The sequence below is a fragment of the Chiroxiphia lanceolata genome, chromosome Z, assembly GCF_009829145.1.
Source record: "Chiroxiphia lanceolata isolate bChiLan1 chromosome Z, bChiLan1.pri, whole genome shotgun sequence".
In the NCBI taxonomy this organism is placed as follows: domain Eukaryota; kingdom Metazoa; phylum Chordata; class Aves; order Passeriformes; family Pipridae; genus Chiroxiphia; species Chiroxiphia lanceolata.
The window spans coordinates 58,823,944-58,847,236 of record NC_045671.1 but is presented as its reverse complement, the minus strand read 5'-3'; the positions used below and the strand labels follow the sequence as shown (position 1 = coordinate 58,847,236).

Below are 23,293 nucleotides of genomic sequence, written 5' to 3'. Positions count from 1 at the left end.
AGGAGTTCTGTTGAAAAGGGCTGGAAGGTAAAATAATCTGTAATCCTAATAACAGTTTCATTATTTGCTTTCAGGGAGATCTTGCAGGAAAATAACCTCATTTTCTTCCAGAACTATTCATTGCCATGTTAATGTGACTCCCTCCTCCCCATGCCATCTCCAAACACAGTGGGATTTCACAGGGGCTACAGGAATTTTATCCCTTAAGCATCAGGTTATTTCACACTAAGCACAAGTCAGTTTGTAGCATAACTGAGAATTCAGAAAATAATGGCTCTGCTTACAAGAGTGGGAAAGAAAGGGAGTACTACCCCCTTTTCTCCAGTTGCTTTTGAAACTATAGTAGTCACTTGCTATTAATATACATGAATACATGTAAACATGAGAAGGGGAAGCACAGTTCTGTACAATTAAATGCAAAATACCCAGTCCACACAGTTATAAAGCTATCAACCAAACTACAAAAAGGTTGTCTGAATAAACAAAAACTGCTAAGGAAAAGATTACTTCATTGTAATTAAGAAAGCCTGCAAATGTTGATTTTTAGGGACTTAAAAGCCAGAAGGCTTCAGACAATTGTGACTGCTAGTGTGGTAATTATGTACCAGAGAAACCTCCCATCTGCTCACAATTACTATACTTGAAATTTCTTCCAGCAGTAACAACTACTTTTATACCTCCTATGATAGACTCTTCTGCAACTTGCACACTGAAGATCACTTCCTTTAATCTACTCTTGCTCTGACAAAAGTACAGCACTGCCCGTGAGGCAACACTGTCCTCATGGATAGATCTAGCATAAGATTTTTTAATATCTCATGTTCTAGGAAGGATTAGCTGCTTCCTGAATTTATCACTTGGTCCACCAATTTTCCAACACTATGTTTTCCAACTGTTCATGTGACAAAATTTCTTAAATCTATGCTTGATAGTAAACAAGCATCTTACGAAAAATCAGTAAACCAACTGCCACAGATCACATGAGAACAGAAAATACATAATACTGCAACTTTTTTTCTTGAAGAATCTTAGACTGCGTAACTTCCTGGGCTTGAGGACCCAACTCCTGCAAAGATGGAGAAAGAGACTGCTGCAGAAAGGTAAGGAATCAGCAATTTTTTCAACTTCTAAGTAGAAGATAGGAAAAAGAATATTTCTTCTCAGCGAGCCTTTACCACAAGCCTCAAGTGTGTACCTGAGAAAGGCTCAGAAAGGAGCTTTCAGGGTTCTGTATGTGCTGGGGCAGGCTTTCACTTTTGAATAAAAGCAGGTTACTGCAAAAACAGAAGAGGTCTAAGACAAGGTTCTTCACAAATATTGACGAAGCTCAGTAAGTCACCAGCTTTATCTTTATCTTACTTTATTCAGTAAACAAAAATGTATACAAAGTTACATTCACTAAGACATTTTTTACCCAAGAAATATTCCCATTAGGGTTCCTACCTCTGAGAAGCACTGCCTAATTTCTGAAGTCTGAACTAGAAATTACAGCTTTATTCTTACTTCCAATACACAGCTCCTTTCCAATTTTAGATAGTTACACCTTGGTTTTCACAGCTCGGTACAGTCCCTAACTTGTAGGTTGTCATTACCCATCAGTTAAGTACTTAAGATCTCAGCTTTGCACTTATTAGCTATTTCACAATGCTAGTCTATCCAGGGTATGCTGACAATTTATAACCACTAACGAAAGAACACCCAGACATCATATTCTGATGACATTCTCCAATTAGCAAGCATTTAAGACTCAACATTTTTACTAGATATCTGCAATTTTATCTTCCATCTATGAAGAGGAATACACCATGTCATGTCTTGCCAAGAGCTGTCTCTAAAGATTCCTGGCTGCAAAGCATTCATCCTCACAGCATCAAAAAAATTTTCTATATCAATTGAACATATTAGAAGGTAGGTTTCACCAGAGAAAGCCTTTAAAGAACATAAAAAAATGTTGAAAGCTACTAAATTAGAGAAACACTATCCAGGCCACTGCAGCAATGAACATATGATCCTGAATTTTAAGTAAAAAAGTGAAAGTGGTATTTAAAAAGTATTAAAAGTCATTATAATGCACACACATTCAAGGCAACAAAATGAAAGTGGTATTCCCTGACTTTCAGACATGACTAGCATTTTATACCAGTTTAAGCATAACTAAAATCAGTCACAAAATCCAGGCTGCCTTTGCAAAAAAACCACCTGAGCATGCATGTAAAAAGCCAGTTAGTAGCCCATTCATACTATAAACTTCTATATTAGTAAAAAATGGGAAAATAGCTAACTACATGACCTACTCTAGGAATTAAAGGAACATTTTCAAGGAAAAGATATAAGGTTTTTTTCCTAGGTTACAACTGATTTAGAGAATATCTGCTCTCACTTTCCTAGTTTAAGAAGCTTCACATCTTGCTAACTGATTATATGCAGTTTTGTGAAAGGCACAAAAATATGTGAGAAGTTTTAGGTATTGCTCACCTATAAAAGCAAAAGGTGACAATTGGATCATTCAGGCGACCATCATAAGAGTACTTCTGGGTATAAAAGCACCAAGGGGAGCGAAATGAGAAATTCAAATATTAAACTGCATTTAAACTTTTTACAGAAGTATTTAAGAGGTTTAAAACTAGCAAGCAGCAATATATACTGTATCAAAAAAAGTGAAGTAAAGCTAACTTGAGTCTGAAGCTATTGAAGTATCACAGCAACTTTAAATAAAAATACGTGATTAGTAATCAGCAGTTTGGAGATCTGCAGTGTTTATTCAAAGAGAATGCACTGGGAATAGTCTCAGACTACTTAGTTTAAGGTATACCCATATGCAGACAAATGCTGTGACAGTTAAGATTCATTAAATAGGATTCCATAAACACATTTTAAATTAAAGAATAGAACAAAAATGTGTTACAACACTTGAAAAAATTTATACATTAATCCACTCACTCATGGGGTTTCTTTCTGCTTTAAGTAACTAAGAATACTTTATAAAGTAGATTTATACCCTAAATCCAAAAACTTCTGTCAAAAATTGAGCCTGGATTACATCACAGTAAAATGCGTAACACTCCTTTTTACCTCCAGATCCTAGCTGCTTGTAGAATCTGTATTCCAAATGTAGCTGTGGTGCTCTCGACTTCATTGGCTCCTGATTTAAAAACAAAAACAACATTTAAAATAAAGCCTAAAAACTAATATACTAACTTACTACCAGCCAAACTAGCCCTACTGTTTCCAAGCCACATAGAAAGTTTGAATGTTTTTTTCCAAAATTACTGGCAATTAAGAAACCAAGAAAATGAAGCCTCCCTCAGGTGACACTAGTGCATAAAGGGCCAATTATAACTTGCATGGCTCCACTGGACTGGGGTCCAACATGCAAACCAAAGCATAGACCCACAGTGGAATACCTGAAAAATAGCATGGCACTCCAAAGTATGTACGTGTTATGTCTTGCAGTTCTCAAAAAGTGATATTGATATGCAACCTAACAGCTTGAAAAGACTCTCCAAAAACCTATGCCACAATAAATGTATCCTTATTAAAAAATGTTTTATCCTAGCATCTTAACAAAAAATACCGAATCCTTTCACCAAATAGTAACAAGCTTAGCAGAAACTGAGTATCACCATCCTAACTATAAATCCAAAATAAAGAAAAGCCCCAGAATAAGTTTGTAGTTTAAATCTTGCCTTTTTAAACATAATTTATGTAGGTTAATGAAATCTTAGTTCTGTGTTCGACATGCTAGCATGTCAAGTCTTATAGATCAGCACTCCTAGGATGAAGCACAGGAACACACAAAGAACCTAAATGAAAGCCCTAACTTCTTGAGTATCTCCCTTTGCAAAGTAAAGGTACTTTACCACAAGATTCTTGAAGTAACTTCCTAGGGTTTCTTTTGTTTAGAAGATATGCCTAGTTTCTTGTGATATGTAACACAGTCTTAAGGTTAAGCTGAGCCAGGGGAGATTTAGGTTGGACATTAAGAAGAATTTCTTTACTGAAAGGGTAATTAGATATTGGAACAGGCTGCCCAGGGTGGTGGAGCATCCTTGGAAGCATTTAAAGAAAGACTGGATGTGGCACTTATTGCCACTTATTGACATGGCAGTGTTCGGTCATAGGCTGGACTCAGTCTCAACAGTCTTTTCCAGCCTAACTGATTCTGTGATCTGCCAATGCACCAGTGATAATTTGGACATTATCTGTGCATTATTATTACACAATCTGTTACTACTAGAACTGCAGCACATACTTGGTAAGTCTTTTAATACAGCTAGCAGCAATAACTGATAATGCTGGATGTCAATTTTCTGGAAAAGTTTGGGCAAGGTGGTCATCATTTTCCTCACACAATCTTAGCCAGAAGCTATGAGTTTATCGACCTGTGTTGTTTCCTAATGTCATATCCAGGGCATAAGAACTATGAGCTTATGTGCAATCATGAGAAACTTAGTCCTCTTTCTCAACCCATCTCATTCAAACACTCTGGTGTTTCCAATTCCTGTCAAAGTCCCTGTCAGTAAATCAATGTTGCCAGGATGCCAAAGGTTGATGCCTAAAAGTAAAGAAAGACCAATGTAACAGGTTCTGCAAAAAAGAAATAGAATTTACTATATGCTTTTTATGCTTCAGAGCATTCATCATAGCTGAACGCTGTCATCCTTTCCAAAGAAGTGAGAAAGAACCCTCTAAAAAAGACAGAGTTTATCCTTCAAAAAATTAATTACTAAGCAAGACTAGCTGGGCCTCCAGACAATCCTAGTTACAGTTTATGAGAAGCACACATGAAATTTATGATCAAGTATTGAAGACAGATATTCTCAAACAAAACACTTTACTGTAAACATGAGCCTAAGCAAATCAGTGCAACTATCAACCTTTAGTACTCAGCTTTCAGAGGTATGAGTAAATCCATTATAATGCATTTATTTAAACATTTTAACCGTTCACAAAACCACGCAAATTTAGCTACTAGTTTGCCTGTAGCAGTGTTATAAAAGTCTGTTAGTTACAAAATACATCACTCTCTACATAGTGTCTAATTAAAAGTTGTGATTCTGCCTGCTATAAGGAAAATATTTTATTCCACAAAACTCTGCATGTCTGCTGATTATAATAACACAAGACACTGGCTTAATTAAGTTTAACTTTGTTCAATTATACAGTTTTGTCTCAATTGATAGTACATTAACAACTTAATAGCCTCTCAATGCTGTAAGATGGTCCCATAAAAAAGATGAAAAATAGTTTGTATGTATGACATTTACATGAATAAATGTACACAAAAAGTTGTTTTAGGGAAAAGAAACAGCTTCCAGTTTTTGACATACACATCTACTTCTTCATGAGCACTGCGTGTTCTGGTCATCTGCAGGAAACAGTCCTGATAAGCCTCCAGAAGGCAATGTTCTCAAACAGTCAAGCAAGTCTACTTGACAACTACGTAACAGCCAAAGACTAAAGTTCAACTTTGAGGGACAATTAAATAATTTTACTCCCTGTAGTAAAGGTGAACAAAATGTGGTAATATGTACTTGCATTCCATTCACTAGATGGTAGCCTTTAGGAATTGCCTTACTTTTGTAAGGATGTTTAGATATCTTCCTGCAACTCCAGACATGCAAAAGAAATACATCAACTTGTTCAACAAAACATGTGAAAGGCAAGCACGATAAGCTCTTCACCTACAATTTTTCTTTCTACAAGAATAAAAAAAGAAATGGCAAAACACGATTCTTTACTTTCGGTACATCAGTGTTTCAGTACACACATTAGTGTTTCTGTACATTTCGGCATGTAAAAAATAAGCTTGGGAACACATAACTCTTCAAATATCATGTTAATCCCAGAGGACTTTGAAGTCAATTTCTCTGCTTAACAAAATAAACTAGTGTATTTTACTAGTGTGTTTTACTTACATAAGCTCATGCCTTCACTAAAGTATCCTGAAAGAACTGTTCTGGGATTTGCCATGTTTCTGTAAATGACCTTCTCTACACTGCTTTTATATTCAACTCTAATTATTTTAAAGTTTCAGTATTAAAACCTAGACACCTTTTCTCTGCAAAAGATCTTTTCTCTCTTAACAAGGGACATGGGATCTTGCTCCCATCAAAGAATCAGTGGGCAGTTTACTAAGCCCCACAACAGCTCCTTAGTTTATCAGACAGGGTCTTCTGAGCCAAGTTTTTTCCTTCCTATTTTTCTTTTGTGGGATGTTTATACGTTCAAATAAAAGGATAAAGACACCTGAAATCTGAAATCTGTTTCAAGTCCATAATGTATTTTTTCACAATTATTTTTGTCCCAAATACTTAGAATAAACTACTATACCATTTTGAAGACATGTCACTGCCCTTCTAAAGGGCTCTGAAAAAGCAGTTTACTTGAACTGTAAGGTTTGAAGTTTACGAGAACTATGATAACCCAAAGCAAAATATCAATAATCAGCTAGTATCCACTTTTCATGTTTTTAAGTCAGTCAGTGGGAACTCCTGCTCAGTATGGGGGTGTGTGTATACGGGTGTGTGTATACGGGTGTGTGTATACGGGTGTGTGTATACGGGTGTGTGTATACGGGTGTGTGTATACGGGTGTGTGTATACGGGTGTGTGTATACGGGTGTGTGTATACGGGTGTGTGTATATGGGTATACAGTGGGAACTACTGCTCAGAGTCTCTGCCTCACACTTTCTTAAGCAATGGCAAACAAAAACTATTTTCAGGTAAAAAATTCTTTCGTTACAGGAAAAGACCAGTCTCTTAAGCAGACGTGCACTAGGATTTATATTTACTACAACCTCCTAAAGAGATGCGGAAAAGTATCATTCTAGACTGCGGTAATTCCTTGAAACCAAAAAAAGGAGGAAGAAGGCATTCTAATCTTGAAACCAAGTGCAATCTTCTTTCCAAACATATCTCATTTATTTTAGCAATTCAAATCTTAACAGTGGACTAATGAATCAGCGCCTTAAAGATTACAGTTTAAAGGCAGCAATGACTACTTTGTAACTTGCTATCTTTCACACAAAGAAAGAAAAATTTACTTATTTCCAGAAGCAGCTCTGTGGAGGACCAGGCATAACCATGTTTCGTCTTAAACATTGTGATGGTTATAACAGAAAAAGTGTGATTGGAAGAGAGGGTCCCATGGAGGTGGGGCAGCACTGTTCCGAGCCACCTTCCTGCTCTACCTGAGACTTGTGCTCAGTCTCTCGCCTCAAGTCGCTCCCCGGAGAAGGGTTTAAAGGGCTGGCTGTGCACGCATGAACAAAACGGCAGGAAAGGTCTAGTTAATGTTGACTATAAAAGGAGGCAGACTGGTCCCTCTCACTCTCTCATTTTGTCTTGCTATCCCACCTCCAGACCATCCACACAGCAGGACCAACACAGAATTTACAAACAAGTGAATTTCTTTTTTCTCTCTCTTTTCCACCTTTATTTCTCTCCTCCCTTGCTTTGCATGGGAAAAGCACAGCTATCATATTCTACCCCATACTGAAGTTTGTTGTGGGAGTGGTGAGTTGTGGAAGTGTGTCGTGGGTCAGCAGCCAGCACCTCTGAGAACTGAAATAGTGTTTTGTGGTTTGTGAGCCAGCACGTTTGAGAAGTTTGCTGTTGGAGTTGAGAGCTTATTGAAGTGTACTGTACAAAATTAGGGGCTTGTTAGCCACCACTTTTAAGAAAAGTATTGTAAGAATTTAAGGGCTTGTTAGCCAACACGTTTTGAGTCGAAGCAGTGGGCTGGTTGCCAGAATTAAGGCAACTGTACAATGAAGCACAAGAGCTCTCTGACACATGACCTGGTGTCTTTGTTCAGCCCAACGAGGATTAAGAGTAAACATCACAGCCCCTACTGGTGGATCATGACAAGCTCAAGCAGAAGTTGTTTCTTTTAGTTGGTATTTTTTTAGTGTTTAAGTGTGCTGCAGAGGAGGTAAGTTTGGGCAATGGAGAAACATGTCAAAGGGAGAAAAGAGTGAAGAAGAAAAAGCTGAATAGGAGGTTTAAGGGTCAAATACAGGGTCATGTAATAAAAGTAGTGAATCCAACAATAAATGAAGAAGTGATCAGGAAAGGTAGACTTCATATATACCAAATAGTTACTGCTAAAGGGCTACCCAACCACAGGAAATCAATTTGTATACTAATAGATCAGAAAAAACATACAAACACCACTACACAGGGCACAACTGATAAATTCCAGCTCTTAAGAGTCTCATTCGAGTTCTTAAAAAAGTATATTCTAACCTAACTTGAGTATCTCCCCAACCAGAACAGGTCATAATGAAAGAAGCCAGATTAAGAGTAAGATTCTGGAACCGTAGCTGTTTTACCATAATAAATACATATTAACATTATACATTAAAATGCATACACTGTATGACCCTTGGGCCTCATATAGAAAAAATTATAAACTGTTTTGTTACGCAAGTCTTGAAGTTGCCACAAGCATCATTAAAAGGAACATTCTTGTATAATTTCATCCATGAGGGAAATATTAATTCAACACAATGAAAAGGTTAAGTCAAAACAGCCAAACACTTACTTTTAACATTAGAAGTACTCCTGAAAGCTGCTGTATAAACCCAGAGAAACCCACACAGTCCTCCTGTACTGGCATATAAGGTTACCACTGATCACAAAACATCGGGTATAGGAGATGTCTTGCTGCTCACAAGACAACAGTAGGTCAACAATGGAATGCTACCACAAGGAATTCAAACACAATTTTACGATATAGCCGGAGAGATTACCACAACCATACCTGCCAAGAGTAACTGCTCAAACTGTAATACATACATAATTCAAGTAATCCCATTCAAGAAGGCTAAAGTTGAACTACAACAGATGCAAAACAGAGAGGAAATAAAGTGTGCTTCATTTAGGATAACAAAACAAAGACTAGGCATAGGTTTAATGACTGCTTTCAAAACACAGAACTAGTAAGTGCCAGAGAAAAACTCTAAGGCTTACATTTCAAAAGGGCAAGGATGGTATGCCTCCAGCAAGTACAACCTACCTAACTGTTAGAATAAAGTCCTGGCACTGCCTCAAATAGGAGAAACAGAAAAAGTGCAAAATCCAACTAAATCCTACAGTTTGATGCAGTGCTTTTAAAAGACTGGATCTTGTGACCAAATCCTTTCCAATTTGGAAACAAGTTTAAAAGATCTGAAAGTTATACTGAAAGAAAACCAAACAAGGGAGAACTATATTAAAAGAACCCACTAGTTCTACCAGCTAATAAATGTATTTTTGTCTTAAAATGATGATGCAAACTCCAGTGTTGATTTTCACTATGATTCCTTCCATCTGCTTTCTATTGCAAAGATACTACAGGCTTTCACACCACTAATGTAAGAGGACAACTCAAAAAGTTAACTTCATATTCAGAGTTCTTTAAGCAGTAGTAGTAAATTACAGACATGTTTTACTATAGTGGTTCTTTAGTGACTTTAAATTATACAAAAAAGTTACTTCAAGCTTTTTGATCAGCTGGAAATAAACAGCTATAAGATTGAGCTATTGGGAAACCAATACAGTAAGTGTTGCCACTGAACAGTATCTTTTGACAGTTGAAATGGGTTTAAATGGTAGCCAAGTTTACTAAGTTTCACCGGACGTACAGAATAAGTTCAAGAAACGTTAAAACAAAATGAGTTTTAATCTGATATAATGCACAATAACCCTCAAAACTGTATCCAATGTTGCTATTTCAAACCATAACTTGTATGTTTTTAAAACTTTAACTACTCTCAAAGTAAATATTTTACTAAGCAAGGACAGTGACAGGAGTATTTTTCAGAAGTTTATTATGTTTGTAATGATTTTTAGATTTCTCATCTAAAGCCATGCATTTCTGTTTCCACATACCTTTCACTTTATGAGACTATACTATACTATGAAAAAAGTTCTGTTCTACTGCAGCAACAAGAAATTAACTGGAGTCCTAAAATTCCTTCAGTGATAAAAAGTAAATAACTGAATTTCATCGTGAAATACTTTGGTTATGAAAACAGTAATTTACCAAGAAGTTTAAAGTATCCAAAAGCAAACTATGACATTACAAGAGTAGTTCTGATGAAAGATTGAGAAAAGCAGAACAAGAATACATTAACAAAACATCCAAATTTACCATGTTTGCAAGTGAAAGAAACATTACACAACATTGCAAATAAAACGTGTCCACCAAAAGTGATGTGCAAATACCAATGGATAAAGAGGAAAACTGTTTGGAGCAGGAGTAAGGGCATTAAATTACATGCAGTCTGCAGAATTGCTGGAGTTTCTCTGTAGTTACTTGATGTCAGATTCATATTTAATTTGTTGTTCCTCTACTTATTGGACAACAAAGGAATCTACTAAGATGACTGTCAAGTGTATCCTTGAAGCAGCTGTAAATCATCAGACTTTTCAAACACAGATTTAGCCTTGAGAACAGTGACAGCAATTAAACACTGGTTTTATTCAATATGGCCAACATATACAATTACATCTACCACTAACTGCTTTTATCTATTTCGATGAAATCATACAAGAGTATTCAAGATTTCCATTAAAGAAATCAAATTATTATATATATGAAAGGAAAAATTTGATTAGTTTTTCATCCCAAATCCTTTAAAAAAATATTAACTTACCAGTTTAATTGCCACATAGTCATTTGTGTATAAATTTTTTCCTTGAAAAAAGAATAAAAACAAGAACATGAGACATTGGCTTTTCTGTTAAATGCCATTTAAACATCAAGAAAGTCTTTGAAACATTTTCATCTAAGGTGCTAGGTCTTCTGGTAGTGACTTAAGAAATGTAGCTTTATTAGTCTAATACCATAGAGAGAACTTTTTTCTTGAATAGTGTAAGAAGTGGCAATTTCACTCAGAGTTTCAGCTATGTCACCAAGTTTGTAAAATTTTTATGTACTAAAAAAAGTTTGAAAATTGATAAATTAGTATAAATGGAATGTGATATTCCACGTTTTCATTTTTATTGCTATTTGAAACTTACTTTAATATTGTCATAAGATTTTGAAACACCAAAGTTCAAATTAATTAGGACTTTTCCTTTCCTCAGTTCTGTAATTTACTAAGCTAGAAGTTAGGACAGGACAAGAACATTACTGATATGCTTACTCCATTTGGAAAATGCATTTGCTGCTTTAAAAATGATTCTGTAACTACATAAGCATATTTCAACAAGCACTAATTCAAATGGTACGCAAAGATTAAAATGCTATAACAAGCTTTATAGGTGTAAAATTAAAAACAGCAAATAAAGGAAAAAGTAAGGTGTCACTTCCAGCACTTTTCGTTTCTTTATAGCCTTCAAATGCATATAGTATATATTATTTTTAATGACAATTCTACTTTTTTTCTCTGTAATATTACTCAGGTCTGAATTTGCCATGTTAAGCTCAATTTTGTTAAATAAATCAAACAGGGAAGAGACATGGACCAAGACAAAAAAGTTCCTTGTAAAGACAGTTACACAGAGTCACAGTCACAGAATTTCTGAGCTGGAAGGGACCCACAAGGATTATCAAGTCCAACTCTTACATTAATGGTCCGTGTAGGGATTGAACCTGCCTTGGTGTTATCAGCACCATCCTCTAATCGAGTTACACTGACAGTCAAAAACTAGGATTTCAGGTCTGACTCTTATTTTAAAAAACAGAGTACTTTTGTAAAGCTGAAACAAGATACAATAAAATAACGTCTGTTAAGAGATCAACTTTACCAAAAGCAAGTTACCTGAGAGCTGCACAGTAACAGACATATAATCAATATGAGCAGCATGCCTTAACTGGACCACCAATATGGTGTGTAATTCCAAGACCTTTCCAGGGACTAGAGTGGAAATACAGGCATCTTAAATGGTTATCTCTTATCTCATGATCATTTCAGTTACATTTTTGATAAAAAGTGTACTTTGTTTGAAGAGGCTTCTGTGTCTCTGCATGGTATTACACTCCATAAGACACTCACAGAAACTCTTGCAGGAGCCCTGCTCACTCTACCTATTAGATATATAATTCAGCTACTTGGAGTAGGTAACAAATCCAGTTCCAGTTAAGTAACTGGATACAGGGTTACAGAAGCCAGATCCTGTAATGACACATGTATTCTGAAGTAACATCAGAAGGTACCTTAACTTTCCATGTGGTGAGTCAAGACAATTGTCGCTTTAAAATATGGCAAAGAGCAGATTTGACCTGTCTCTAAACACACAACAGGTACTGAGTAATACATCACAACAGCAACAAGCTTTCTGTTACTAATCCATCAGTTTATCTTAACTATAACTCAGAAGACCCTTAAAATTAACAGCCCAATATTCAAAACAACTTAGTCTTTTTCAAGGTAATGGCTGCAAATCATAGTCATTTGCTACATTTTTATTGCTACCATTTGGATCCACAAGTCACTACTGAAGTCTGATCATTGCTTTCTTCTCAAGTGGAAGAACTACAACAGCTACCAATTCATAACTGAATTTCTGTCTCCTGAGCAGAACTTCACCACTCTAACAACTTTATTCCTCCTTCAAGTATCTAAGATTTGACCTTAAACACATGCTGAAATATTCCGATTTGCAGAAGTATACGAAACAAAGTGCTTGTGTGCATCTTTGTAGAAAAGGTGCCCACTAAATACTTGCTACTGTAGCAACACAAATGAAAAAAATAACAAACAAATCAGAATCTATAATACCAATCTTAACTCCTGCTTTCAGTAACTTACATTTAAAACATCTTACCTCACAAATAATAATAAATAAGAATTTGGCAGCACTTACAAGTATAGAGGCCATGTTGCTGAGAACACAGCTGCGCTGGGCAGGGCATGTCTCAAGAATGAAGGACCACCACCTCCCTAAGATTGCGCTCTATGGTGAACTTGCCACTGGCTGCCACAAGAGAGGAGCCCCGAAGAGGAGATACAAGGACTCCCTGAAACTTCTAGTAGATATGCAACCCACAGACACTAAAATGAGAAAGGCTGCCCTTGTCCTGGTGACTGCTGCAGGACAGTACACTCCCCTACTATCTTCCTCCTATTTCTTTTACTTCCTTGTTCTATTTTATTTCAGTACTGTCAGACTATGTGTTAACTAAATTAATACTGTATTTAAAATGAAAGACTATTTCACTCTGTACCTGCTGCAAGGAAATGAGTTAATCTGATATTACTTTTTAATTAACTCTTGATGTTGTGACCAAGATGAGAGACAGGAAAAAATTAACTTTATTAGTTCATAGTTGCCTTTATGTAATACTAATTCTTCTGGTTTGATTTAGTTCACGGAGAGGTTTGAAACAAAAATTATCATTCAAAGCCAGTATACAAAAGTTATGGAAGATTGAAAGACAGAGTTTCAGCTTGACTTGTGGACTGCAAAGGCACATATGTACCAATGTAAAGGTCAAAATGTATCAATCTTGTTTAACTATTACTAGAAATAACAAGAGTACCTATTATTGAGATTGTTAAATTCAGTGTCCTCAGTCAGAACTGCAGCAATATTGTCTTTAATCCCTCTACAGTATTAATTTGCTAAGCTTGTTTACATCCTGACAGCCCTCAGAATGCACTATATTAAAACAAGTTATATTTTATGCAAGCACTATATTAGAAATATTGCCTGAAGGACAATGAGTAGTAGTTGTCCCGCAGGCAAAGATGAACAGAAACAACACCTACATAGCCCACCATAGTCTCAAATATCTAACTTTGAAACCCAACCCTCTTTAAAGCTTGAAGGACTGCATTAACTCAAGCCTTTCAAGAATACTGGAATAAATTCTTGCCATTAGGTGTCAAGTTAATTTGTTAACACATACAGAATTCACACACCTTGAAAACTGTGGCTAATCATGCTGTCCATCATGGAAATCCAAGTCTCCAAAATTAAATATACAGTCTTCCAAACAGACACAGTTAGTGCCTACTTTAATAAACGGTCATATTTCCAGCTTTGCTGCCCAAATTCTTCAAAACCCTATAGTCCCTTCTCAGTCTGTGCTTTCTCCACCATTTGATATTCAGCCATCTGTTCAGTGGGGAACTGAAGTGACTGAATTATTCATCTCCCAAATTTTCTCTACAGATGGATTTTCACTGCCCATGTCTAACAGCAGCTCAGTGTTTGGCCTGACTACACCAGAAAGAAAAGGAAGGAATCCAAGTTGTTTGCTGCTACTAAAAACGCTGTAGCGCCTGCTACAGTATCTCGAAGAGATCTGCAAGACCACAGCACTATAAACTGGATTTACAGGAGAGGGATGTGTCTCACATATATTTAGTATCAAATACAAATGAATAAATTGTTTCAGGAAGTCAGAAAAATATAGGAAACTACAATAATCATGAAGTAACTTCCAGAACCTTGGAAGAGACAACTGACTGAATTTAGGATAGCACTGCATGTATTTAGAAAACATTTTTAATCCCAGAAAGTTTCCTGCTACTGAGATTCTTCACAAACCATGGAGCTTGCACTGGCAGGGTAAAGTCACAAAAGATGGCTTAAATTTGCCTTGTGCATCTGAAGTTTCAAAGCAGTTTGAAAAGCTGCATGGTGTATTCATACAGAGATTTTCATGTTTACCGTGCATAAAATGGCCTTGAATAATGTAAACTGAAATACAGAAACAAGGATCTTACCTAGCCGTAGTTCTCCAAAATTACCGCATCCAATTTTTTTACCAACTCTGAAGTTAGGGCCAACCATTAACACGCCAGAATTTGAAGAACCAGTTCCACGTGTATTATGGCCTGATCTCCCACTAGGCCGTGCCATTCTTTCATCTGGCTTATCTTTGTCTTTCTTTTTATTCTCCATGTCAAGTTTACGGTACTCCACTTTGATTTCTTCCTCTTTTTAAAAAATCAGTACAAGCAAACTCCAATTGGACAATGTAAGAATGAAAACATCATGAGGAAAGTGCCCAGCTGGTTACTGTCAGTAAGCAGTCAACAGCAACATGTTCATCCTGTTTGCAAAGCCTTTGTAGGATCTGTAGTATCTCCAGAATGCACTACATCAGCAACACTTACTAGTATTTACAGGAATTCTGTTAAAAGAAAAATAAAGTTATTCTTGTACAAAATTATCTTTCCCTTCAATTAGTCACACAATTAAGCTGTAACTAATTATATTTGCTTTACAGATCTATGAAAAGCACTTCTTTAAAATTAAAGCCTCTGATTCTGGGACGTAATAGCAAGAGATATTGGTGTGACTGAAGTGTGCTAAAAAATCTCAACACTTCATACATCAGATATTAAAAAAAACAAAAACCACAACAACAAAAAACACCCTACAAAACTACTTCCTGAATAGATAAACACACTTAAAATTGACACTTAGACTCTCAATCCATCTTATGCCAGCTCTGCAAAAGAAAGTATTTTATTTAAATTTTTTTCCCCCTCAAGTAATATCTCTTGTTTTAAGAACATGCTCACACTGCAGTCATGCAAGTTATATAAATATATTATCTTTTCCAAATTACAATTTCTGAGATGCACATTTATAAATCCATGGCAAGGGCACTTCAGTTCTTTCAGTAGCTCCTAGAATCTAAAAGTAAAATATATTTACTTATTCTACTCTACCACACTTAAGTCATAAATTTGCTTCCCCAGTCCCCTTCTCCACTGTTTAGCATCATTGACTGGACACTAATTCCTACACAAACTTCAGCAAAAACAATGTTATCTTACTACTGCAATAAAGAACCCCAAGAAAACTTGGGATATTGTTTCCTATTTAATGACGTGAAAACGCATAATCCAGAAGATAGTTGGCTACTACATAGGCAAAATTTCAGGACCAGTTAAATACCCGTCCAAAATTATTTTGCTATCTTTGCTTCAATGTTGGGAATACACTGCTGTAAAAGAAAACATCCTCTGAAAAAATGCATTTCATGTGCTACAGCCTATTTTAAAGGTAGTCACCAGGAGTTTATTTTAAATACTTTGAGCAGAAGACATTTTCATTTCTTAAACCCATTTCTCACAAAGTAGAATTATTACTTGCCTCATAGCTTACTACATTTCAAAAATCAAAGAGCAAGTAGAGAAAATATACCAAATAATATGAACAGACACCTGAATAATTGCATCTGTTGAATCATATGCACTCATACCGTGATTAAAACTAAATGATATTTAAAAATCATTAATCAACAGCCAATTAACCTGTCACCTGAACAGTGAAGTACATGGAAATTTGTTTGGCAAAGAATTTCCAATGACCACAATACTGTGAAAAGGAAAATGAAAGACTTGTTCTGAGAGCAACCAAAAAAAACAAATGCAGATTCCAGTCCAAGACAACTTGCTTAATGCAAGGGAAAAGGACTTCAGAGGTGAGGAATGAATGCAGTGGTGTGTTATGGTATAGACAGAAGCATTTAAGGGAAAAAGAGAAGCACATTAGGCTACTACATAACCTTTCACGTTTAAGCACCACCACCAGATACCCTAACATCACTTTCCAAACCACAGACCTCAGAGGAATAGACTCAATGGGAAACAGCAGGTCATTCTTCCTCACCACTATTGTTACAAAAGCTAGGGAAGAAATAAAACTAGACATTAAGTGTGTTGAGATAGAACTTCACAGGCACCATTTAGTTCTTAGAAAGGTCAGCACACCTGATGCAATAAAATGCATATATATATTTTAAATACTGAAGAAAAAAATACTTATGTTCCATATTTTACTGGATATTCAATGAGAACTAACAATAAGCAATCCTATGTTTGCTTATTCCAAATACATTATGATCAACATGAATTTCAATTTCCAGAAATGCATCTATTATTTGGACAAATCTATTACATGCTAACTTATATCCTTCCCATTTCACTTACATTATGGGTATGCTCTCTTATGTAAACGGAAATTAGTACCTTTTATAGGATACCTGCTAAACAAACACCATAAGTCCCATACATTTTTCCCACACTAGATATTAAAAGGAAAACATGCAAGCATTCCTGTCACAGTTTCTCCAGGACACAAGTGTTCTCTTACAACATTTCCTAATAAAATAATCCGCAACTAATTTGAAATAAGTACAGCACTTATGACTTTCTTCATACTAAAGTTCTTGTACAACATTTTATGATGTATTTACCTTAGAAATACAAAAGGTTTTCATTTATTTATACTGCACTTACCTACGACAGTGTTATACTGTTGATGGAAATATCTTTTCTTCACCATAATGCTCACATTCTAGAGGGAAAGCACTAAAAGGTAAAGACATATGTATTTGTAGTATTTGTAATTACTTGGCATGTAAAAACTTCTGATACAAAATGCAAGTAAAGTACAACTTATTGGAATTGCATTAGTTTTCTTAGACTTTTAAGGAAAGTCCAGCAGATTTTTTTCATACTCAACATAATTTATAAGGCTCAGAAATCAGACATCATTCAAAAGTATGCATCACCTAAAGAGAAAAAATAACACATACAGTGTAAGCATTCTAAATTACACAAATCCCTTTTCTTGATATGTGCTAGTTACATGGGTTGTATGGGCAAGCTGTCCAAAAAAAAAAGCCATCCATCTCACAGCTTGATTTTCTGTTTAATTTTCATTTTTCATCTCTGTCAACATAAATGAGCACACTTGAACAATAACTTTCAGCCCAGCACTAGGGACTATTGCTATGATGTAAACATTCTTGGTTAAAAAAATATATGACTAAATATCAGTATAATGGCAAACACACCATCAAAGCCAAGTAAATAAAGCGATGTCATAGGAGTGAAATGACTGTTATGTTCAAGTAAAAAAAGAAAGAGAAGGCAAGGAATCTATGAAAAAAAAAGTCAAAATAGTATTACATAGCAGGAAAACTAATTAGATCTTCATTAGAAACATTCCATATAGACTGAGGATAAAAAGTGAAACAAGACTGGAAGACCTGTAAGAAAGCAAGTAATATCAGAGTAACTAAGAAGCCCAACTAACATCATCTACTAGAGGTCTTATTTTTCTGATGTAATTTGATACTTGCCCAAGCACCATAGAGAGATTGTCTGAAAAGCAAGGAGAGGATGTGTGAAGACAAGTAAGAAAAGTGATGACAATGTTCCAGGTGACTGACAACAGTCACACACCTAACACCTGCAGAAGTGTAAAAGGAATCTCTAGCTCAGTTTTAGAAACACGAGATCAATGGCAAAAGATAGCCAGGCTACTGGTCCATACCAACACATAACTTAAACAGAGTATAGACTCAAATTTACGGGAATAAATTTAGCCACAAGACTGTAGTAATACCATCCCAAAACAAATACCATCCCAAAACAAATTACCCAGTGAAGAAGCACCTAAGGTCAACTGTATTTATTGGGTCCATAGAGAATTAAATAATTCTGACAGTACTGCTTCTACCACGTTTGATGTAAGAAGCCAAAAGGCAAAACTTACTACTTGGATTCACCAAGCTAGTAAACCACTAGCTCTGGAATTACAGTAGTTATTGCTAGCTCAGGAGGGTTTGCTCAGTTCTCTGCTCCATTACACAAACGTTGTAATTCACCCACATGCATTAGAACTGCAAAACTTTCAGGCACTTGAACTCACAACTTCAGTGATGTTTTTCCCACATTATGATAGGTGACTAAATACTTCAACAAAGTCAATGCAAGTACCAAAGGAATCATTCCCTAAAGACACCTATTGCCTAAAGGTTAAATAAGCAATTTGTGATATTTGAAGAGGACAGACAGACAACTCTTCTCTCAAAGATGAGAGATGTTTTACACATTGATGATCTGCACACAAAACTTGCTTAATAGACAAAGACTCCAACTCAGAAAAAACAGTTTGCTTCAAAAGTTTGTTTTTCATTCCCTCTGATGAATAAAATTCCACACAGAGAGCAACTGAATGAGTTTTAATGGAACTGTACAGGCGTGTAAACAAAGTGATCCTTCAATTCACCAGTATAATCAATCTATTTTTTATATAAATTCATGTTGTGTAGTTGTATCAACCTGAAGGACTCGGAACACTGAAAACTCCCTAAGAATCCATACAGAAATAGACATATAGAAAACAGATTAAAGGCACTGAAAATAAACACTAATATTACATACATGGTGAGTAAACAGGTGATTTAGAAAAACATAGTCAGGATCTGTCTGTTCCTTTATACACTTGGTATATTCAACAACTTTGCTGCTATTGTTCCAAGTTCACACATCACCCAAAAGAACACATTAAGGAAACATATGCTGCTACAGAAAATCTGTGAGGTAACTTTACCTATATATACACTGGAGAAATTTTCCTTTAAATCCTCTTAATATTTTCCTCCTTGATTCAGTATTCAAAACCTAATCGTGCAGTGCAACACCAGCTACAAGAAAAATTCTTGCAGGGCTGCAAGAATTTGATCAAGCCATCTAATCATATTCATACTAAAGTTCTCCTTTTGCAAGTGCCCTGGGAACAACTGCCAACTCTTTAGATTACATCACTACCAAAGATCATACATACCCACTCAACCACAATTTCTCTCACAACTACTGCTGAAAAATATTTCAGACATCCCTAGGTTAGAGAGATATAAGTCTACACAGCTCTCTGAATCTCAGTTGAAAATGTCCCGTTTAACACTACCAAATACTATATGCCACACAAGAACCCTGTTCTGTAGCAATGAAGACTCTCTAGGACACTATATAAGACAGAGTAAAAGAATAACTCATTTAAGCACCTTCCTTATTCAGACATTTCTCAAATGCCTAAGTCTGCAGCAGTAGCACCACTGTAATTATATGCAAGTTTACATATTCCAAGGTGTTGTCACAACAATTCAAGTGTGCAAGTCACCTTTAAAACGCAGACTAACTATCTACTTAATTCCTTTTTCATGTTCCAGATTTACTCCTAAATAAACTGATAAAGAGAATATCAAAGCTGCAAAATAAAACATTCCAGTGCCAGGAGTGACAAAGTTAAATGAAACACGCAACCATAACTGCTCCCTTAGGTATCACATGCAACGGCTTTCACAGTTTAATTACAAAATCCTATATCACTGCTAGTACCAGCATACTAACATTTTTCTCTAATTTTAAGGAAAGCATTTACTAGCAGAAGAACTGTAGAGGAAAGTAAAAAAATTGATAGAGATTTAAACTAGATTGGAAGAAGGAAAAGGACAAACAGGCTTGCCAGTGATAAGCAATGGGATGGCACACCAGTTTTGGTGTTCAATGGTTGTAGGCTCTTTAGGAGGGACGGGAAGGGCAGGTGAGGCAGTGGGGTGGCGTTGTATGTAATGGAGGGGCTGGAATGTACAGAGCTCACAGTTGGCAGTGGCACAGTTACGAGCCCCTGGATAAGGATTAAGGGGTAAACAAATAATGCAGATGTCATCCTCAGAGTCTGCAATAGACCTCTCAGACAGGACAATGACACCAATGAATTATTCTTTGAGGAACTAGGATATTTCCCAAACAACTGCCCTCATCCTTATGCGGGATTTCAACTTGCCAGATGTTAACTGGGAGCATCATACAGCTGGCACAAACAGGTCCAGAAGATTCTTAAAACATCTGGGTAATAACCTCATGGTACAGGTACTAAAGGAGGTGAAAAGCAAAAGTGCCCTCCTTGATTTGTTCCTTGTCAGATTGGATCTTGTGAGAGAAGTGGAGATTGGCAGCCACCTTGGCCACAGAAACCACGAAGAGACTGAATTTAAGACCTCTGCGTCAGGAGGAAAAGTGCCAGCAAAACCTCAACATGAGGAGAGTAGACTCCAGGCTGCTGAGGGAACCAGTAGGTAAGGTCCCCCAGGAAAATCTTTTTGAAGGTTCTGGGGTCCATCGGTGCTGGTCATTTTTTAACTACCACCTTCTAAGGGCACAGGAGTAGAAGTCAAGTAGATGAGGCAGAAGGTTGGCTTGGCTAAGCAGGGGTCTTCTTTCAGACATAAGGCAAAAAAGGAAGGTGTGTGCCCAGTGGAAGCAAGGTCACGTGACACGGGAGGAATACAGGGATGATGCTTTCTATTGCAGGGGGAAAATGCATGCGCCAAAGCTCAGTTGGAGTTGAAGCTGTCAGAACTGTGGGGGACAATAAAAACTGCCAAAGGCAGTTGGAAATAACATTGGCCCATTAGAGAATGAGGATGGTCACCTCACAAACAGGGACAGAGACAAGGCTTTCTTTGCCTCAGTCTTCAACTCCAATGATGGTGGAAGGAGGGCCCAGCACCCTAATCTGGAGAACCATGGCTATGAGAATGAAAAACTCCCAGTTGATTCTGGACACGCCCAAGATCTGCTGCTCCAAACGGATACCGACAAATCTATGAGGATTGATGGGATTCATCTGAGAATACTCAAAGACATGGCTAATGTTATCATGTGGCCTTTCTTGATGGCCTTTGGAATCTGGAGGGGTCCCAGTTGACTGGAAGCTGGCTATCATTGTCTGTTTTAAAGAATGGCAAGAAGGATGACCCTGGAAACTATAGGGTCAGTCTTACTTCAGTGCCTGGTAAAACTGTGGAGAAGATTATTCTGGGAGATATTGAAAAACACCTGAAGGGCAATGCAGTGATCAGTCACAGCCAGCACAGCTTCATGAGAGAAAAGACCTGCTTGAAAAACTTCATGTCCTTTTATTACAACGTAACCCACCTAGATGACCAAGGGAAGCTCGCTGATATAATCTTTTGGGATTTCTGTAAAGATTTTTGATACTGTCTCTCCAGGATCCTTCTCCCAGGACAAAATCATGTGATGGGTTAGCAACTGGCTCACAGGTTGGTCACAAAGAGTTATAGTGAATGGAGTAACATCAGAGTGGTGTCCAGTCAGTAGCAGGGTTCCACAGGGCTCCGTCCTCAGACCAATTCTCTTCTACATCTTCAAAACAACTTGAACAAAAGGACTGGAAGGAATAATAAGTAAGTTTGCTGACAATACTAAACTGGGAGAAGCTCTTGACTCCCTCAAGGGCAGAGAGGCCCTGAAGAGAGACTTTGACAAATTAGAGGACCGGGCAATCACCAGCTGTACGAAGTTATAAAGTTTAACAGAACAAGTGCCAGATTCTACACTTGGGATGGGGCAACCCCGGATGTGTGTACAGACTGGGGAATGAGATGCTGGAAAGCAGTACCAGGGAAAGGGGTCCTGGTCAGTGGTAAGTTGAATATGAGTCAGCAGTGCCCTGGCAGCCAGGAAGGCCAATCATGTCCTGGGGGGCATCAGGCAAAGCATCACCAGCCAGTCAAGGGAGGGGATTGTCCCACTCTGCTCTGCACTGGGGCAGCCTCTCCTTGAATATTGTGGCAGTTTTGGGCACCACAACATAAGATATTAAGCTATTAGAGAGCATCCAAAGTAGGGCAATGAAGACAGTGAAGGGCCTTTTGAGGGAAAGCCGTATGAGAGTGGTTGAGGTCACTTGGTGTGTTCAGCCTGGAGGAGCCTGAGGGGAGATCTCATTGCAGTCTACAACTTCCTAGGGAGGGGAAGAGGAGGGGCAGGCACTGATCTCTTCTCTGCGGTAACGTGTGACAGAACCCAAAGGAATGGCACAAAGCTGTGTCAGAGCAAGTTTAGGTTACATTTTCAGAAAAGGTTCTTCAGCCAGAGAGTTCTTGGCTACTGGAACAGGCTCCCCAGGGAAGTAGTCACAGAAGCAACCCTGTCTGAGTTCAAGAAGCATTTGCACAAGCCTGTCAGGCACATGGTGTGATTACTGGTGCTGTCCTTTGCAGGAGCTGGACTTTGATGATCCTTGTGGGTCCCTTCCAACCCAGGGTATTTTATCATTCTATGAGAGTAAAAAAAACATCCCTGGTTTAAGCCCAAGGTATTTAAAATTCACTCAGGCTCCTGGCATTTTCATACCTCTGCAGTTCTTCTCACCCCTCAAGTGTCTTTGTTCACATAGTTCTACTCCCAAGGTCTCATGATTTTTGGCACTGATATTAATCTAGCAGCACAGCTTCTCTTCACACCTTCTATAGGAGTTCAGAGAAAGTTTCCAATGCCTCTGCCACAGATTTCCAAAAGCCTTTCTCCAGCATTACACATAGTTTTTATGGAATATTTCATCTACTAAGAAGCCCTTACCAGAGATGAAGCACAGTCACATTCATTTTCCAATATTCATTTAGATGTTACAAATACTTTTGGACTACAGAGAGAATAATACGGGATTTTATTCAACAAAACTCCTTTTGAAGTATTTAACAGCAGAAAATCTGCAATTCATAGTACAAATCTGAAAC

At 37.1% G+C, this 23,293-nt stretch overlaps 1 protein-coding gene across 10 annotated transcripts in view; it reads right to left on the bottom strand.

The window, feature by feature from the left end:
- Positions 1 to 23,293, bottom strand: part of CSNK1G3 (casein kinase 1 gamma 3) — a 66,601-nt gene that overhangs the window by 32,034 nt on the left and 11,274 nt on the right. For 6 of the 10 annotated variants that reach the window (XM_032675522.1, XM_032675520.1, XM_032675523.1 and 3 more), the window contains exons 2-5: positions 17,196 to 17,267; positions 14,667 to 15,076; positions 10,644 to 10,684; positions 3,073 to 3,142 (exon numbers count right to left, since the gene is read on the bottom strand). In XM_032675522.1, the coding sequence (XP_032531413.1) occupies positions 3,073 to 3,142; positions 10,644 to 10,684; positions 14,667 to 14,844 (289 nt within the window). In that variant the 5' untranslated portion in view covers positions 14,845 to 15,076; positions 17,196 to 17,267. Of the gene's footprint in view, positions 1 to 2,475; positions 2,532 to 3,072; positions 3,143 to 10,643; positions 10,685 to 14,666; positions 15,077 to 17,195; positions 17,268 to 23,293 lie in introns of those variants that run through there. The other 4 variants (XM_032675529.1, XM_032675526.1, XM_032675530.1 and 1 more) reach the window with 4 other exon arrangements.